The sequence below is a fragment of the Mesocricetus auratus genome, unplaced genomic scaffold, assembly GCF_017639785.1.
Source record: "Mesocricetus auratus isolate SY011 unplaced genomic scaffold, BCM_Maur_2.0 Super-Scaffold_4256, whole genome shotgun sequence".
NCBI lineage: Eukaryota > Metazoa > Chordata > Mammalia > Rodentia > Cricetidae > Mesocricetus > Mesocricetus auratus.
In genome coordinates, this window is record NW_024429182.1 from 14,130,938 (window position 1) to 14,148,662 (window position 17,725).

At 53.8% G+C, this 17,725-nt stretch overlaps 1 protein-coding gene across 4 annotated transcripts in view; it reads left to right on the forward strand.

Moving 5' to 3' along the window:
- Positions 1-17,725, forward strand: part of Sh3pxd2a (SH3 and PX domains 2A) — a 204,255-nt gene that overhangs the window by 114,657 nt on the left and 71,873 nt on the right. For all 4 annotated transcript variants that reach the window (XM_005063487.4, XM_005063488.4, XM_013113282.3 and 1 more), the window contains exon 6: positions 7,284-7,312. In XM_005063487.4, the coding sequence (XP_005063544.1) occupies positions 7,284-7,312 (29 nt within the window). The remainder of the gene's footprint in view (positions 1-7,283; positions 7,313-17,725) is intronic.

A 17,725-nucleotide genomic window follows, 5' to 3' on the forward strand; every position in this document is an offset into this window, starting at 1 on the left:
AGTGAATGGCGGGTGCTGGGAATGATGGCGGGTGCTGGGAATGATGGTGGGTGCTGGGAATGATGTTGGGGTGCTGGGAATGATGGGGGCTGGGAATGAATGGCGGGTGCTGGGAATGATGGGTGCTGGGAATGATGGGTGCTGGGAATCGATGGCGGGTGCTGGGAATGATGGTGGGGTGCTGGGAGTGAATGGTGTGGTTCCAGGGGATGGATGGCGGGTGCTGGGGGTGGTAGCGTGCCTGCAGAGTGCTGAGATTACAGGGAGGATCAGGAGTTCAGAGTCGTCCTCAGCCACATAGTGAGTTTGAGGCCAGCCTGGGCTACATGACATTGCCTCCAAAAACAAAAAACCCCAACATTCTTTAATTGATTTAAAAAAAGCCTATAAATACCAATTTTCCTGCCCCATGTCTTCCAAGCAGCAAATGCAGGTGTGCCCTACATCACCCAGCTGAAAATGAGAAGTTTAAAGCCCAGGGCCACCAATGGTGATGTCAGAGCAGAGCCCAGAACTAGGTGATTCAGGCCACACTTGTCACAGCCTCTCTCCTGCCTCCATCGTCTAGATATCTATCTACCTTTCCTGGTCCCCAAGTTTTCTTCCAGCTCGACTCAGGACACAGCCCCTCCCCCTTTGCCCCGGTTCCTCCTGGATTTCGCAGCTGGACCTTCAAACTCCATCCACCCTGCCCCTTCTGCAGTCCAGCGGTCCACACGACCAGATCAGTTTTCCTTCTGTTGGGGGCTGCTTGTCCCTGCTCCTAGAGCCTTCCCCCCTTCTTCCTGTCCTGTCCTTGGATTAAAAGGGCCTTGTCCTTGAGGGTGCCCTCCTGTAGTCCCAGGGTCTCTGTTGCACTTGGAGTGACAGTTGTCTGGGAATGTAAGCTCCCGCTTTGTATAGTATAGCACTGGTACCCACCTGCATCACAGACCTGTGAACCAGGTTCTCTTGTGCCTACCTACAAGGGCCCTAAGGTCACACAGCGCCGGCTTCCAAAGCTTATGGGATGACGGGTGGTCAAGATCACCACAGTCTGTCTCTCCTGGGCTACATTGAGCCCTCAGCCAAGGTTACATACAATGCAACCTTCCCCAGCCCACATATTCTAAGGAGTGCCCAGGTCCTAGCTCTCAAAGTCACCCCAAGTCAGCCATCTGGCACCGAGTCTGCTTCTCCTGAGCAGGTCTTAGCAGCAGCAGACCTGCAGACGGGCACCCCAGGTCATGCAGCCAAAGTCAGCCAGCAGACAGCAGGGCAAGGACATTGGGATGGAAGTGGCAGCCTGTGCCAAGGCGCTCACTGAAGGGAGGGAGCAGGGAGAGTGGGGGAAGCTGCCAAGGATCCAGCAGCTTTCCTCATGGCCAACCTTGGGCTTAACCTCCCTGACTCTCTCCTCAGCTGCCTCAGCTACGCTTCCTGGCTTCCCTTTCCACTCTGCTAACCTTGATGGACAGACAGCGTGACCACCTCCTTTTCCCAGCAAGAGCCCTAGCCCGCTTGTGGTGTTTCCTCTCTTCGCAGTACAGGTCTTAGCAGGCCCTGGTACAGTCCTCCTGGAGCACTGTGGATCAGGACTGTCAGTCGACCCCAGGGTCCTGGGGATCCTGCCCCTTGCTCCCTTAGGACCTTAGTCTTCCCATCCATAAAGTGGAGTAGCACCAGCTCTGGCTGCCTCAGCACTAGAGACCAAATGCTAGGAATCTCCAAGAGTGTGATACAGGCAGAGGAAGTCCTTTGTGTTGCTTTCCCTCAGACTGTGATAAAATACACACACACACAAGGCAATTTAAAGGTTTCTTTTGAGTCACAGGTATACAGCCCATGATGGCGGGCAAGTCAAGTTCCTAATCTTGAAGTGACTGATTACAATACACGCACACACTGCAGGGACATACACTACCTACATATGTTAGTACTAAGTAGCAGCACGCAGAAGTGACTGGTTACAATGTTTCCACACACACAGGAAACATTGGCCCAGCTGACTCTCCCTTTTATTCCCCCTGGGGACCCCAGCCCACTGGATGGTGCTGCCCATGCTGGTTGGGTCCTTCCACCATCTGACTGAATGAAGATAATCTCTCCAAAGCATAGCTAAGAAATCCCTCACAGGCGCGCCTGGGTCAAATTGGTGGTCCACACTAGCCGTCACAGGAGTGGTCCACAGAAGCAGGCAGCTCACCCCAAGAGGCAAAGCCCCACCCCCGGCCCTTCGCCCCAGCCTCTCCCCCCTTGCTGCCACTAACACCAGATGCTTCTCTGGGATGCACAGGCCTGGCCTAGTGAGGCAAAAGGGGAGAGGAAAGAGAAGCTGAAGCTTCACAAAGTGATGTACACCCACAGTCCCAGCCCTCGGAAATCCAAGGCAGGAGGGTTTCCAGTTCAAAACCAGCCTGGGCTATGTATGGAGACCATCTTTTTTAAAAAGCTCCCCAATAGACAATCCTAGAAGAGCGTGCCAATTCCATGAGTCACCCTAAAAATATAACCTGCCGGATGAGTCATGTGTTTTTTAAAAGGTGGGGGCGGGGCTTGGGCAGGGAGCTACAGCTCAGTAGTGACATGTGTGTAGGGGCTCGTCAGATCCAAGTTTTAAAACTTGTAAAGACATCTATTAAATTTTAGTGTGTGTGTCTGTCTATATGAGATGCTACAGCACAAAGTCAGGACACCTTTTGGTAGCCATTTCTCTCCTTCTACCCTGTGGGTTCCTGGAGTCACACTTGGTCCTCAGGATTGGCAGCAAGCCCCTTTGCCTGCTGAGCCGTCACCCCGCGCCAAGCATCCCAAGTGTGGAAGAGTCTTTGCCATCTGGCTAGCGACTTAAAGGTGTGCCCGGAGGCTGGCCTCCTGGACCCTCTATCTAGTCTGTTAAGTCAACAACACTTCCACACGGCCATTCCTTTTCCAGCACACTCGTTGCCTAAATTCCTCCCCAGGGGCAGTCACAGGTCCTGCCTGTCTCTACCCCTAAGGTTCAGATGGCAAACTGAGGCACTATTCCACCAGAAGTTCACTCTAGGGCACCAATGCGTCTATTGGCGTTACTTACAAAGCGTAGGTTGGGGGTTACTTTCTGGAGTGTGGGTGCCCCCCAAAGACCACACAAGAGTGTCTTTACCCAACAGGGATGATGGTACTCCTACAACCACATAGATGGAGACCCTTCCCCCAGTCTTCCGTGGCCTATGTCTTCAAGCTCCCTCCTTAGGCTCTGTGCTGTTAGGACAGAGCTGTACCCAGCAGGAGGTATGGTGCAGTCAGACACTCAGAGGCTGGTCTCATGGCTCTGCCAAGCTTTTCAAGAGGGGTGTAAACACTCAACAGCTGAACTCCCAAAGATGGTTGACTTCCAGAATAGTCCTGGACAACAACACTGTATGCTCCACCCTCCCCCCAGCCTTGTTTCTGTGACCGGCTGTGGCTGTCCTCATCCTGGGACTGGCTGTGAAGCTCAGCGCTGAGGGAGCTCAGGGTCACTACCACAGCAAGCAGCCTAGTTTAGAACAAGAGGCTTTGGCCTCAATTGCATCTCCCCAGGATGGGCCCAGAGATAAACAGCGTGCCTCTCCTTTTGCAGACACAGATGAAGAGCTGAAGGGGGACCTCAGCCTTCTCTCTTACTGTCCGGCCTGTGACACTAGGGAAACACTATTGCTCCCCACAAGTCCCGCGTTCCAGTTTTCTTAGTACAGTTGGTGCCTGTTGTCTTAGTCACCCCTGGCCAGCTAAAAGGCTGAGCAGCCTGATGGAGCCTGGGAGGCCTTTCCAATTACATTAGCTCCTGGCAGCATGAACAGGAGGTGGGTGCTAGCCTTGCCCTCCCTCCCCGGCTCCTTCCTGTGGCTCCCTGGGACTTAGTGATTCAACAGCAGGTCAGAGGCAGGCTAGACCGTGACTTCCAGGGAGTGGAGCCTTGTCAGGGCAGCAACTGTCATCACCAAGATGACAGTTGAGTGAGGAGGGAATTTGACTTGTCGGACCCCCAACAGAGGGTGCCCCCCGTTGTGTCAGGCCAGAATTGACCGAAGGGCTGTGAGAGGAGGAGCCTGAGGTGGGGGAGCCCTCGCCTTTTCATAGCCTGGTATGTGAGGGACGGGGGAGTCCCAGATACCTAAGCTGCTTCTCAGCACATCCAGCAGCTAAAAATACCAAATGGCTTTGCTGCAAGGTGCCCGACCGGAAACCTCCAAGAATTTCCTATTAGGCCGGTGCCTCCCTGGGCTGGAGGCCAGCACCTGATGGATTCCTCTAGACGCCACCCTACCATGCATTTGGGACCCAGCTGCTCCACTGTCAAGACCCACGAGTTTGTCAGGCCTCAGGCTGCCTTCCACTCCTGCACCCTCTGCTCCGGTAGGGTGGGGCTTGAGAGTTTGTGTGTAGCCTCAGCTAAGCCAGGGTTCCTGATTTGGCACCCAACCCAACCATAGCCACCCTGACTGATTTTGGGGGAGTGTCTATAAGCCTCGCCCTTCTCACCCGAAAGGAGAGAACATAGCACTGTCGGGGAGAAAGACCCAGGAACCCTGGGTGGAGGGCTACAGTCTCCGATGGAGGGACGAGACCACAGGTTCTGTCTGGAAGCCTTTTGGGTAATCTGAACACATTGCTCCCTAAGGAGTGCCTGGGGCCTGGGGCTTAGGCAACCCTGGCCCAGCCTCAGAATCCCAAGGAAGCTTGTTGGAAACAGACAACCAAGTTGGTGTGGTGGCTCCACCCTGGATTTCTAGCCAGCTTTCTTGATGATTCTATTGAATGGTCAGCCTGAGTTTCACTAGTGTGGTTCTCATTCCTTTGTTTCCCTGTCCCCTGGGGACAGCTTGCCTGCCTCCCCACTAGGGCTGCAAACCAGCTCAAAGACAATCTCAGGCAGCCTTCAGCGTGGAGAAGGTAGCCCTTGAAATGAGGACGGCCCTCCTGCTTGGCCACTGGCAGCCTTGGGAGTGACCAGGGAATTGTGGAGTTCCTGAACTCAGCAAGCCCTTTGGGAAGACAGTGGCTCTGAATTGCCAGCCATGTCCTGCCCTTCCCCTTGGTCAGCCTCAGTGGAAAATCTTGGCAAAAGAATTCCCTCTCTGGGTGGGAAACAGCCACTGTGTAATAATCCTCTCCCTAACTGGGAGTTTTCCCCACACCTGATCATCAAGGGGGTCCTGGGAGGCAGGCTAGGGCTCAGCCTCTGCCAGCCTTCCTTCTGCTTCAGCAAGTGTCCCAGTTTGGGGACTGGTCCTGTGAGGAAACTCCATGAGCAAGTTGGGGAGGAGAGGGTTTATCTGACTGACACTTCCACATGGCTGTTCCTCATTGGAGGAAGTCAGGACAGGAACTCAGACAGGGCAGGACTCTGGAGGCAGGAGCTGACGCAGAGGCCATGGAGGGTGCTGCCTCCTGGCTTGCTTCCCATGGCTTGCTCAGCCTGCTTTGTTATATAACACAGGGCCATCCTCCCAGAGACGGCCCCACCCACAATGGCTGGGCCCTCCCCCATCAATCACTAATTAAGAGCATGCTCTACAGACTTGCCTGCAGCCAGATCTTACAGAGGCATTTTCTCCGTTGAGGTTTCCTCCTCTCTGGTGATTCTGCCTTGTGTCGAGTTGACATAAAACCAAGCAGCACATCCAGGGAGTAGGATGAGAGCCCCCCTTTCCAGTGATGGGGTACAAATCCGTGTCATCAAGCCCTGCTCTCCACCTTTCCTGACAGGGCAACCTCTGCCCCACAGGCTCTGCAGAGTTTAGTCTTCCCAGGGAACCACAAGCCCTTCCTCACGGTGGGTGCTGCTGGACACTGAATGAGCCTCACCTGCAAAGTGGGGTTCTCAAACTGGACACGGAGGGGAGACACACGTCGTTCATTCTAGCACTGAGGAGGTGGAGGCAAGCAGAAGTTCAAGGCCAGCCTGGGCTACATTGTGAGGCCTGTCTCAGTGCCTAACAAGAAGTGCAGCTTCCCAGGCCCTGCCCAAACGTTGGGAGATCGGCGGTGACAGTGCCTGCATCCCTGGCTGTGTAAGCCAATCACCTTTCATGATGCCTAAGGCCACGCCCTCCAGACCTCAAGGATCTGAATCTCAGAGTCTCTTCCCTACTGGCTGCCTGCCTGTCATTCTCAGATAAGACCCTCCTCCAGGGAGTAGATCCAACTAGCTACTTGCTTGACCAAAAATAGGTAGCAAGTGGCATTTTTCTTTGGTCCCCAGGGACCAGGAGGGCAGCCCTCTTGTCTCCAGATAAGCCCCAAGCTGGCAAGCTGGCTCTTGTGCTGTTCCGTGAGCATGAACAGAATTCAGGTTTTAGGAATTCCATGTGACCTGGGAAAGGGAGTGGAGGGTACAGGCGGAGTAGCCAGCTTTGGGGAGTCTGTCTCTGCCTGAGTCTAGATCTAGGGGAGCCCTGAGAGCAGAACTGGCCAGACTCCAAGCTGTCCACTCAGGGCAGGTGGAAGGAATATGGGAGGGGCTGTATACCTATGGATACCAACAGTTATTTTAAGTGACTGGATCACAACCCGGTGGTCACTTAAGCTAGTCTCCATTCCTACCACTCCCAGCGTCCTAGGTACCCCTGAAGAGTGCTCTAAAGAAGAGACCCGGTGACAGCCCTAGCCTTTAAAGAAAGGAAGTGCAGATGTTAAATATTGTTCCTGCAGGTGATGTTCGCCCATCCCTTGTGCCAGTCCCCAAAAATGGAGTGGTTTAAAGCTGCTGGTGTGCCTTGAGGGAGCCTGGGGTGGGCGAGGAAGGACACCACTGAATCAAAGGGTCAAACAAACTAATTGCAGGAATGAGAGCATTCTGAGGAAGTCGCTACTGGGCTAGCAACGCTAAGTATTGGGAAGTGGAGTGTTCCAGGGGTGGAGTGTGGGCCCGGCACGGTCAGAGCCTGGGTTCTAGCGATCACCCACCCTCCGGTAGCCTCAGTTTCCCTGTTTAGCAAGCGCACTGGAATCTGATAGTTCTCTGGGATCTATTGAAGATTAGGGAAAGGTGAGCCCCTTTGGGCAGGCTGGGGCGCGGTCAGGGTGCGGGCTGCGGAGCGGCGGGGCGGGGCGAGGAGGCTGATCGCGCCGTGGGGAGGCCGGGCTGCTGGGGCGGCGGGCGGGTATCGCAACGCGCAGTGCGTGCAACTGCGGAGCGCGCGGCTCGCTGGGCCGCGGCATCACATGAGCGCAGGCTCCGGGAGCGACTGCAGCCCGCCGGTGGGCGCCCCCGCAGCTGCAGCCCCGTGCCCCCCGCCCGCCCTAATCATGTCTATTTGTTGTTGTTTCTTTTTCAGAGATTATGGCAGTTCCAAGAGGAAATCAGGTAAGGGAATCTCAGCGCTTTTCTCTCTCACCTCCCGGCTGCATGCTCGCGTCCATCTGACCCTACGCAGGACTTTCGGGGGAGGGAGGAATGTCTTCCTGGCCCGCGGCACTGTGGTCCTGCCTGCCTGGGGACGCATCCATTGCCCCCTTCCTGTCCCTTGCCCTCTTAAGTTCTTAAGGTGCCACTCACACCTTCATTCTCCTACTTAGTCCCTCTGACTCCTGGATACACGCAGGAGTGTATTGGGGTAGGGGTGTCTCGGGTAGGGTCTAAGACCCTGCAGCTTCTGCAGCCAGATCCTGCACCCCAGCTGAAGGAGCGCCTGCTGGGTACTGCTGTGACTTCCTTTTGCGTCCTTCGCTCCGCGCTGCGGTGGAAGAGTTTGTGGATAGGCAGGGTCTTCTGCGTGGGAAAGTGAGAGGGGACTGAGAAAGGGTTGCTCTTGAGAGATTTGGGTTTTCTGTACCATACCACAGACCTGAAAACTCCCGCAGCTCTGAGCTTGCACTGCTCAGCGTTATGGGGGTCCGCTGCAGCCCAGGGTGGCTTGCAGAGACGTGGGGTGGGGTGGGGGTGGCAGGTGTAGGTGCTTCCCAAGCAAGAACGAGGTTGTCTTCTGGCGCTGTCGCCGCCGGAGGGTCAAAGAAGATTCTTTCTGGATGGGGGAGGCTCTCCCAAATGGCACACCGCCTGGGTGTGGGCGGGGTGTAGTTAGTTGGGGGAGGGTGATCTTTTAAAGTTAGTGCGGTGAGTTTTGGGGTGCGGGGTTGGGTTGGGGCAGACAGAGCGATCTATGTTGGCACGTGTGTTTTCTGTATGTGTCGTGGTGGGGCGCCATGCGCAGTCTCCTGAAGAGAGTCTGACCCTTGGGGATGTGTTCAAGGCCCCTATATCTCATTGCCGGTGGGGGGGGTGGAGGTGTCTGTGGACCAAGTAGAGGCTTGTGTGCTGCCGCGATGGGCGGGAATTGAGGTGGGAAGTAATTGTATTCTGTGTCCTTGTAAATATAGGTTTGGATGTGCTGTGTGTACAAATGCTATCTTGTGTCTGTGTGTGGGAGGCCACGGGTTTGGCTGTGCGGACATGGGTGGTCCTGCAGATAGCTGTGCATAGGCTGGGTGTCCTCAGTGTGCTCTAGGCTGAAGTCTGTTGGAGCATGTTTGTGTACTGGGTTGTAGGCTAGGATTGTGCACACATGACTGGCAGCTGCGCCTGGCTATCTCAGTGTGCACTTTTCCTTGGTGAAGAGCCGGGTGAGGGGCCTGAAAGTTTTGTCATGGACACTGCCAGCCAGAGCCCAAAGGGGGAACTGGCCGGAGGGGCAAAACTGGGCTTATGATAACTAAGACCCTTGCCCCGAACCTCGAGTCTAGTGCACCAGTTAGTGCCCAACTCCAGCTTCCTGTTTGACTTTGGGAAGTTTCTTGTTGCAGTTTCTTCATTATGGTTACAACAATAGTGATGAGAATGCCCGCCTCGTGTAATATAGAACAGTCCTTAGCACATAATAAAGCTGTAATACTATGTAATAATATATGTATAAAACTATATATAGTTCTTTAGGATACTATAGCAGAAGTTGGAGACTTGTTATCCTTGTGGTCCTCATGTTTAAGTTGGGGGGCCTGCCCCCCATGCCCCACCCAGGCTGCCTCCTCAGTTTCTCTGCCTTCCATCTCCACCCAGGAAAAGGATGGATGAGGAAATTTAATTTACATTGGTATGCTTATGGTAATGGCCACTTAGTGTCCTGGTTAAAATTGCAGGCTGGAGCCAGGCATTCTGAGCCAGGCTTTCCCCTGTGACTCACGGGAGCCTTCTCCCTCCCAGGACCTAGTCTGTCTTTGTAAATTAGTGTATTTACATCCACTTTGTGGTGGCTAATATTTCTCTTTAGATTGTTATCTTTGTATGTCCTTAGGTGGACCATGGTGCTTGGTCAGGCCCTAATTTGTGTGTTTCTCTGATGTTGTTGCTTAATGAAATTAACATTTAAATCAGTGAACCCTGAATAAATCCAATTACCCTCTCTAATGTGGGTGGGCCTTATCCTATCAATCGAAGGCATTAATGGAACACACACACACACACACACACACACACACACACACGCCAACCAGCAGCTCTGCTGTAGCTTGCCTTTGGACTTGATGACAGCTGGTTCTCAGGCTCCCGCCTACCCTCCCTCTTCACAGACTTGATGCTCACCAAGCTTCCACAGTCACATGAGCCAGTTCCAAACACAGTTTTTCTCTCTATATGCACAGCATGTTGGCCTCTTTCTCTGGAAAATCCTAACGCACACCTACGTGGCAGGAATGAAGGCTGGATCAGTTGGTAGGTGTGTGCGGTTAGATCTCCGCCTACCGCAGAGAACGCACTCTCGAAGTGCTGGCCACTGCCACTCAGCGAACGCTCAGTGCCCAGAACTTTACATGTGTTCCCTCATGTTCTGCATGGTGGCTTTTGTAAGGAGGAACCTAAAATGCCAATCTGGTGACGGCCCCAGGCTCCGGGTACATGCAGAATTGGGGTCCAGGTTAAGGGCTCTACAGTGACGCCTCTCGGGGTTGCTCACACGTAGGAGGTGAATACCTCATCGTCAGTCAAACATGAGAGGGGGACCCCATTCATTGGCTGCTCTCCAGCCTGGTTCCAAAGCTTGGCTCCTCCTAGGAAGATCCTTGCTGATGATGGAATAGAGCAAGGACACTTTACTAGAGATACCGTCTGGTCACAGGGGCCAGCTTGTCCTCTGTCTCATGGAGCAGGTACATGTCACTTGGGACTTCTGAGACAGGGCTGGGGTCAGAGTGCTCGCTTAGCATGAGGAAGCCTTAGGTTTAATCCCCGGCACTGAATAAGCCCAGTTAGGTGGTGTGTACCTGCAGCCTCACTACTCAGGAAATACAGTGAGAGGATCAGAAGTCCAGAGGCATCTTTGGCTCTGTAATACGCTCACGGCCAGCCTTGGTTACATGCGACTGAACTATTTCTACAGTTCCTAGAAAGCAGCAGTGGTGGCAAAGACTGGTTGACTGAATAGAACCTCAGTGGTGCGGAGAGGTTGGAATGTTGCAGCTCCAGAGCCTGATTATCTTTCATCTTCCGCCTTATTGACAGCCATTTATTGTCCTCCTCTATATGTGACCTAACAATTTTTGTGACCATTGGGTAAATCATTTGGGGTACTGTGGGGTATTTCTGAAGCCGATAGCAGAGTCTGTCGTGTGTGCCCCCCCCCATGCAGCTGTTGCCTGCGACCTGATGTTCCCAATGCATTTGAAAAGCGTTATTACTTTACGACTTTCTTTGGAACATGTTATTTGGGGAGACCTGGATTGTTGTTCTTGGACTGTGGTTACTCAAATTCAACTCTGGAATGAACCATCCACTTTGTTCCTTTGAGGGGAGAGCTAAGGTTGGCAAGACCCCGCCCCACCCCCACCCTAAAATCGGAAGCAAGGCTTGGGGGGGGGGAGACGATGTCACGTGGTTTACGGCCAGGCGCCATCTGAGGAGAGCGGCATGGTCTGACCTTTATCAGCTTCGCTCCCACTATACCTGCTGCTTTCTAGATCTTTCCTCGCCGGGACTTCGTAGTGTCTGCCTATCCCTAGAAGCCACCTTCCGGCCCTCCCTTCCTCTGCCTATGGACTCGACCTCGAGGTCCACTCACCTCCCCCCATCCCCCTCGACCCCTCCAGGAAGACCCCAAGTAGCCGCTGGCCTCCACCTTTACCCCTGCAGTTGTCATCCCCCGTAGCACCGCTAGGGGGCACTGTTAAAGTGCATTCCAAACCTGCTGTAATTCCCCGGGGGGCACTTGCAAGCGGTGAAGAACAACTTTTTCTGGCTTACAGAGTCCTGCATAATTGACCCCTACCTCGTTTCTGACCTGGCCCTGTCCCAACATGCTCCCCACCCAGTCAAGCCTGCTCCACCGCGAGGTCATCCTCAGACGTCAAATTCATTCCTTCGCGAGGCTTTTGCACTTGCTGTACCCTCGACCTGGAGTAATCTTCCTCCATTTTCTCCATGGCTGACTCCCTCCTGAGATTTTTGCTTTGTTGTTCACCACCACAGAGAAGCCGCCCCAACCCCGCCCTCAGATCGAGGCTCCTTCACCGTTGCTGGCCCCTCTAGTTCCTCGTCTCTGGCATGCTCTGTTTTACTGGGCTCCCACCACCTTGACACCCTGGGGCGGTGCAAACTCCACTCCCTTGCTGAGGGGTTGGGACAGAATGTATGAGTGCCTGGCTCACCCTGTGAGAGTCAGGACACGGCGGCCTCTCTCTGGGCAAGCAAGATGGACCACGGCTTGTCTGACCTTACTGAGCCCCAGCTGTAGTCAAGGTACTGCGAGTGTCTGAGTGACAGGAACACAGCTGCTGTCTGGGGGTCTGCCGTGATGCGCTCTTCTACGTGTGACCGGGTGACCTGGTTAGCTGACCAAGTGCACAGCGAGAGGGAAGGTCCAAGCCCTGTGAGAACGTGCCAGTTTCTCAACCGCAAGGACGGTGCCCGGGCGGGGGAAAGTGAACAGGATGCCGGGCAGGGTGTTAGCGGGGAGGGAAGTATCCCAGCTAGGAGGAGGTGAGGGCCGCTCGGACTCCATGGGGTCTTAGGGGCCATCCTACGGTGCTGACTTTCTCTGGGTGAGATGAGGGACACTAAAGGGATTGGGGGGTCAGAGTGATGCACCTTGGATTGGCTTTCTAGCTGGTGACTGGAGAGTCGCAGGGTGATGCACCTCGGATTGGCTTTCTAGCTGGTAACTGGAGAGTTGCAGAGTGGAAAGAGTTGAGGCGGGGGACCCCAGCATCAGTGGCGGCATTGGGTGGCTTTGATGATTGTGCCTGGGCCTTAGGAAAGTGTGGGAGCTGGAGGTGTCAGATTGCTTGATCTCCTAGTTTGTGTTCTTTCGCTGGGAGGCGACCTTCTGACTAAAAGCCCCTGGGGAGGAAGGGGTTTGTGTGGTTTACACTTTCAGGTCACAGTCCATCCCTGAGGGAAGTCAGGGCAGGAACTCCAGCAGGAACCGAAGCAGAGGCGGCCGTGGAGGGGTGCTGCTTCCGGCTTGCCCCACGGCTCTCCCAGCTTGATTGTATGCAGCCAGGACTGTGTGGTGCTCAGAGCTAGCGTTGTGCTGTGCGCAGCAGCTGCTAATCAGGAAAGCGTCCCCACAGGCACCTTCTCAGTTAAGGTCCCTTCTGACCAGCACACTGGAGTCTCCTGTCTGGTGTATGCACTTTCAGTCACATGACCTCGGACACGCTCCTTCACCTGACGCTCACCTGTTCTCTTGTACCAGTCAGAGTTCATCTGGAGAAACAGAAGCAGCCAAAGACAGACAGACAGCAGGAAGTTTATTGTGATTGGGCATGATGTAATCCTGGCACCGGCAGGGCAGTCTAGGCCAGCCTCAACTCATAGGGCAGGCCTGAAGAAAACAGGTTGCACAAGCTGGAATGGCTGTCCACACTTGTGTGTGTGTGTGTGCGTGTTTGTGCGTGCGTGCATGCGTGCGTGTCTTCAGGGGTCTCGGCTCTGCCCTGCAGCTTTACGGTTCTTGGCTCTGGCCTCTCTCACCACCACCCCGGCACTGGACAATTCCCCTTACTTAATTCCACCAAGGATGGGCTTTTGCCACCGCTGCAAAAATGACTGTGTGTGTGGGGCTGGCCTCTCCAGCCCGCCCGCTGCGTATCACACCTAACTAGCGTCTCAAGGGCTGGCTGAACTGTACGTTTTGTGGGCCTTCTGCCAGCCAGCAGGAAAGGCCAGTAGTAGCTATGGTTGCTCCCCGTGATGGGCAGGCATTCCTCCAAGAGTCCTAAAGGACAAAGAAGCCCCCCTTCCCCAAGCAGGGCTTCCTTTCCAGTTCCCACAGCTCCCAAGGAAGATGCTCGAGGAATTCTGAGATTTGCCACTAGGAGTCGCGGTGGCCCATAGAACCCCTGAGATCATGGCTTCCTGTGGTGCCACTTGGCAGGCCAAGGGATTCAAGAGTGTTGCAAGATGGTTCTGTTGGGCAAGTGTCGATGTTCCTGGTGAAGTCCTGTTTACTCAGCCTGCCTTCCATCTCTGTGATCATGAAACGGACTTGCTGGGCCCAGTTAATGAGGTCAGCTCTGATGTGGTTCCGTTGTTGCTGGAGTTTAGAGTTTAGGTTTTGGCATCTGACACACGAGGTAGGATTTAAACCCCAGCTCAGCCTTGCATTGGCTTTGTTATTGGTTTATGTGTTTACTGTTTGGTATAGGCTCTGGAAGGAGGGGAGAAGTTGACTCTACCTTAACTTGAGAGTACAAAGATTCAATCATAGTACGTATTCCCATTCTGTGGGCCCCAAAAGAATGTGGATTCTGACTCAGAATGCCTGTTTGGTACCCCAGTTCTGCCAGCAAGTCCTTGCTTCCTTGTACCTCAGTTTCATCTATAAAATGGAGATGCAGGAGGTCAGAGATATGCCCGTGCTCCTGTAGGAAAGGGTGCTGATATAGGTTCCTCCCCACTCCAGGACTGGGAGTGAGTAAATGCCATGTGTGTATGGGTGCCTGCAGAGGCCAGCGGAGTGCATGAGAACCCTTAGTTACAGGTGGCTGTGCGCTGCCCGGCGTGGATGCTGAGAACTGAACTCAGGTCCTTTGGAAGAGCAGCAAGTGCTCCTAACTGCTGAGCCGTTTCTCTCGCCCCCTGCTTCAGCCTCTTGAATAGTACAAGCCTGTGTCCCTGGGCCCAGCCTTTGAGCTTGGGCCGGTTTTGTTTTGTTTTTGCTGTTCTTTTTGTTTTGTTTTTAATTGTTCTTAGTTTAATTTGTTTAATTTTATAAATTATTGAAAAATACTAGAAAATAAATAAAAATATGACATATTTAAAATATGTGTGCAGGGGCATGTGTGGCATGCATGGAGGTCAGAGAACAGCACGTGTTTGGTTCTCTCTGTTCACTGTATAAGTTCCAGGGCTCAAGCCCAGATACCAGACTTTGTGTTTATGAGATGGTCTCACTCTGTAACCAAGTCTGGCCCTGAACTCGTGGCAACCTTTCTGCCTTGGCCTCTCCAATCCTAGATTAGGAGCATGAGCCACTGTGCCTGGCTAAGCTTAGCTTCTATTTATTTTTTAAGTTTATTTATTTATGTTTTTAAAATTATTATCTTATATTTGTGAGGGTTTTGCCTGTGTATATGTCTGGGCATGACATGCCTGATGCCTGGAGAAGCCAGAAGAAAGTGTTGGGTTCCCTGGAACTGGAGTTTACAGATGACTATGAGTCACCATGTAGTTGCTGGGAACTGTACCCAGGTCCTCTGAAAGAACAGCCAGTGCTCTTAACTACTGAGCAATCTCTCCAAACCCTCAAGTTCAGTTTAGAATAAAGTACATTTTTCTAATTAGACTTATCCATAAGTACTGGCTGCTATAAAAAGCTGTCACTGGGCAGTGGTGGCACATGCCTTTAATCCCAGCACTGGGGAGGCAGAGGCAGGTGGATCTCTGTGAGTTCAAGGCCAGCCTGGTCTACAAAGTGAATTCCAGGACAGCAGGGTTACACAGGGAAACGCTGTCTCAAAAAACAAACAAATAAAAAGCTGATTATCCAGAAAAGCTGGGCCACCTTTTAAAAGTACACATTTTCTACTTACTTGCATGTGTGTGTGCACATATGTGCGTGTGCCACAGCATGTGTGTGAAGGTCAGAGGACAGCTTGTGGGAGTCAGTTTTCTCCTTCCACTGTGTGGTTCTCAGGGATCAATTCAGGTCGTCACTCTTGGTGAGGAGCACCGTCACCTGCCGAGCTGGCTTGTCAGCCCCCACCTGTCTTATAGCTGCGGTAGCTGCTGCCCAAGGTGAAGGTTGGGCTGAACTTGGTCTCCTGCTGACTCCAGCAGGTCTTGGGGCCTTGGCAAGGTGTAGGGAGGGCTACCATGCTGCAGAGCCAGCTGGTCCCCGAGGCCTTGGGGTCCGCTGTTTTGGGGATTAGTGCTGCAGCAGCCTTCTTACGCTGCTTCTGCTGCTTCGAAGCCTTGGTGGGCTCCTCCTGACCCAGGGAAACATGGCTGCCGTGGATGGTCAGGGACAGATCAGAGGAGCAGTGTCATCCACCCGGAGGCTGGAGAAAAGCGCTCTGAAGCTGGGATGAGCGGCAGGGTGCCCCGGTGGGAGCGGCAGGCGTGACTGAGGGTGTGGAGCTGAGTGAGACGCTGAGGAAGGAGAGGAGTCTTCCTGGCAGGAGGGGAAGCCTTGGAGAATGTAGCGTTCCTGCTACCAAAGCGATTTCCATGGCTTCCCAGTCCACTAAACAGCTCACCCCCAGTGGAAGACACCCCCAGTGGAAGACACCCCCAGTGGAAGACACCCCCAGTGGAAGACACCCCCAATGGAAGACCCAGGCTGCTTTGTGGCCACGACCAAAATCCTCCTGGCGCCCTCCTTTGGCCTGTCCCTGAGCGAGCTTGTCTTGTGGAGGCATCAGCTTCTGGCACATCTCACTCAGGGTTGTGTCTTGAAACAGTTTCAGTTTTCGTGGCTCCTCAGCCTCGTGTCACCCCTGAAGTACAAAGCCATGCAGTTGGGAATGAGGCTGGCTGGTTGGGTTCCACGGCCAGCCCATGTGGCAGTGATTCGATGGAGTGTCAGCTGGGCTCACGAGGTCTGTGTTGCGCATTTGTGGGTGCACGTCACGACTCCCAGCCAAGGCAGCACCCACTGCGCAACTGGCCTGGACACACACACGACGCTGGACGGGGGGTGGGGGGGGGGGGGGGTAGCACGTCCAGACTCTGGGGCCTCAGGGAAGCAGCCCAGGTAGGCTTGAGGCCCTGTGTCCTGCTGGCTCAGCAGCCTCCACAGCTCCTATTGCCTACTTTGCCCTGCTGGGAAAGTGGGAAGTTGGGCTGGAAGAGAACAGCCTGAACAACGGCCCAGTCAGAATCCCGAGCCTGCTTGCTAAAGTGCAGATTTTCAGGCCCTGCCCAGGCCCACTAACTCAGTTTGGGCTCCCAAGGATTGTTTTATTTTGTGATAAGTCTCCTGTGGTCCAAGCTGGCACTGAGTTCCCTTTGTGATGGAAGCTAACCTTGAACTCCCAATCCTCCTGTCTTCACCTCCTGTGTGCTGGGATCACAGGCTTGAAGCCTATGCTGTACTGCTTGAGAATTCTTAAACTAAACCAGGGCTTTCATTCCGGGTGAGGATTGGTGGCCACATTCAGGCATGATAGTGACAGTAGCAGGAGGAATGTCTCTGGGTCCCCAGGTGCCTGGGCCAGCTCTTTGAAGATGCTTTCTGTTGGAGGTAAGCTGCAGGGACCCGTCACGAAACAGGGTTCTAAGCCTACCCACCCCCCGGCACTGGCCTAATGCTGGGTGGGGCTTTGAGATCAGTCACCTAAGCCCCCACCCCCAGTCTGGCCTCGTGGGGGAGCAGTGTGGAGACTCTGCCATAAAGCTGTGCTCCTGAGGGGTGGGGGAGGCACCGAGTTGTGGTCCAGCAGAGACATGTGAACCACCACAGACCTCAGCCCAAAAGCAGCCTGTTGCTCACTGTCTGGTTTACAAACACGTGACTTTGGGGCAACATTTCCAGTCATGGTGAAGGCAATGGAAAACAAAGACTCGGGGGAAATGTGTCTTGCTTATTGTATTAGCACCTTTTTCTGATCTAAAGTTACTTAGTTTAGAAACAGAAATGTGCCGTGTGGAACTTGGTTGGCTCGAGGCCTTTTTATAATTGGTCAGTTTCGAAATGTGAAGGCGAAGAGTTTTTTCCAAAGTTTCAGGAAATTCAGAAGGAAAAGCACGCTTTTCCCTGACTTTCCTGGCCACCCCTCCTTGGATCTTGTCGCCACCCTGTGACGCAAGCAGACAGCATAAGGAAGCACTGAGCTAACATTGGGACAGGAGTTTGCGTTACGATACTGGGGCCATGTCAGGATCCCTTCACATTCCCGGCTTGGGGCAAGGGGGCGGGACATCGGCTCCCTGTCACCACCCTCCCCTCAGCTCTGCTTCTGACTTGTGTGTGTGGTGTCTTGGGAGGGGTGTCTGTGGTCTTGGGACGGCTTTTTCTTTTCTGTGTCTCCCCAGGTCACCTTGGGTCCCTGTAGGTTCCCCGAGTGTTAAACAGGGTCCAAGTGAGTATATAGCCATTCCTGCAGGAGGGTGACAGGCCAGCGACACAGGCCACACTAAGACTGTCTTTGTACACTGAAATGGCCCCATGCACATCATAGATCTGTCAGGGAAGGGCGCACAGCTGCCTCCGTTCCCCACCCCCCCTACCAATCTAGTGGCTCCTGGACCCTCATTTACATTCGATCACAGGGTTCTGGTTTCACAGCCCACCCCACACTCCTACTACCTGGGCCACCTCTACTCAAGGTCAGAGACCCTGGGGACAGC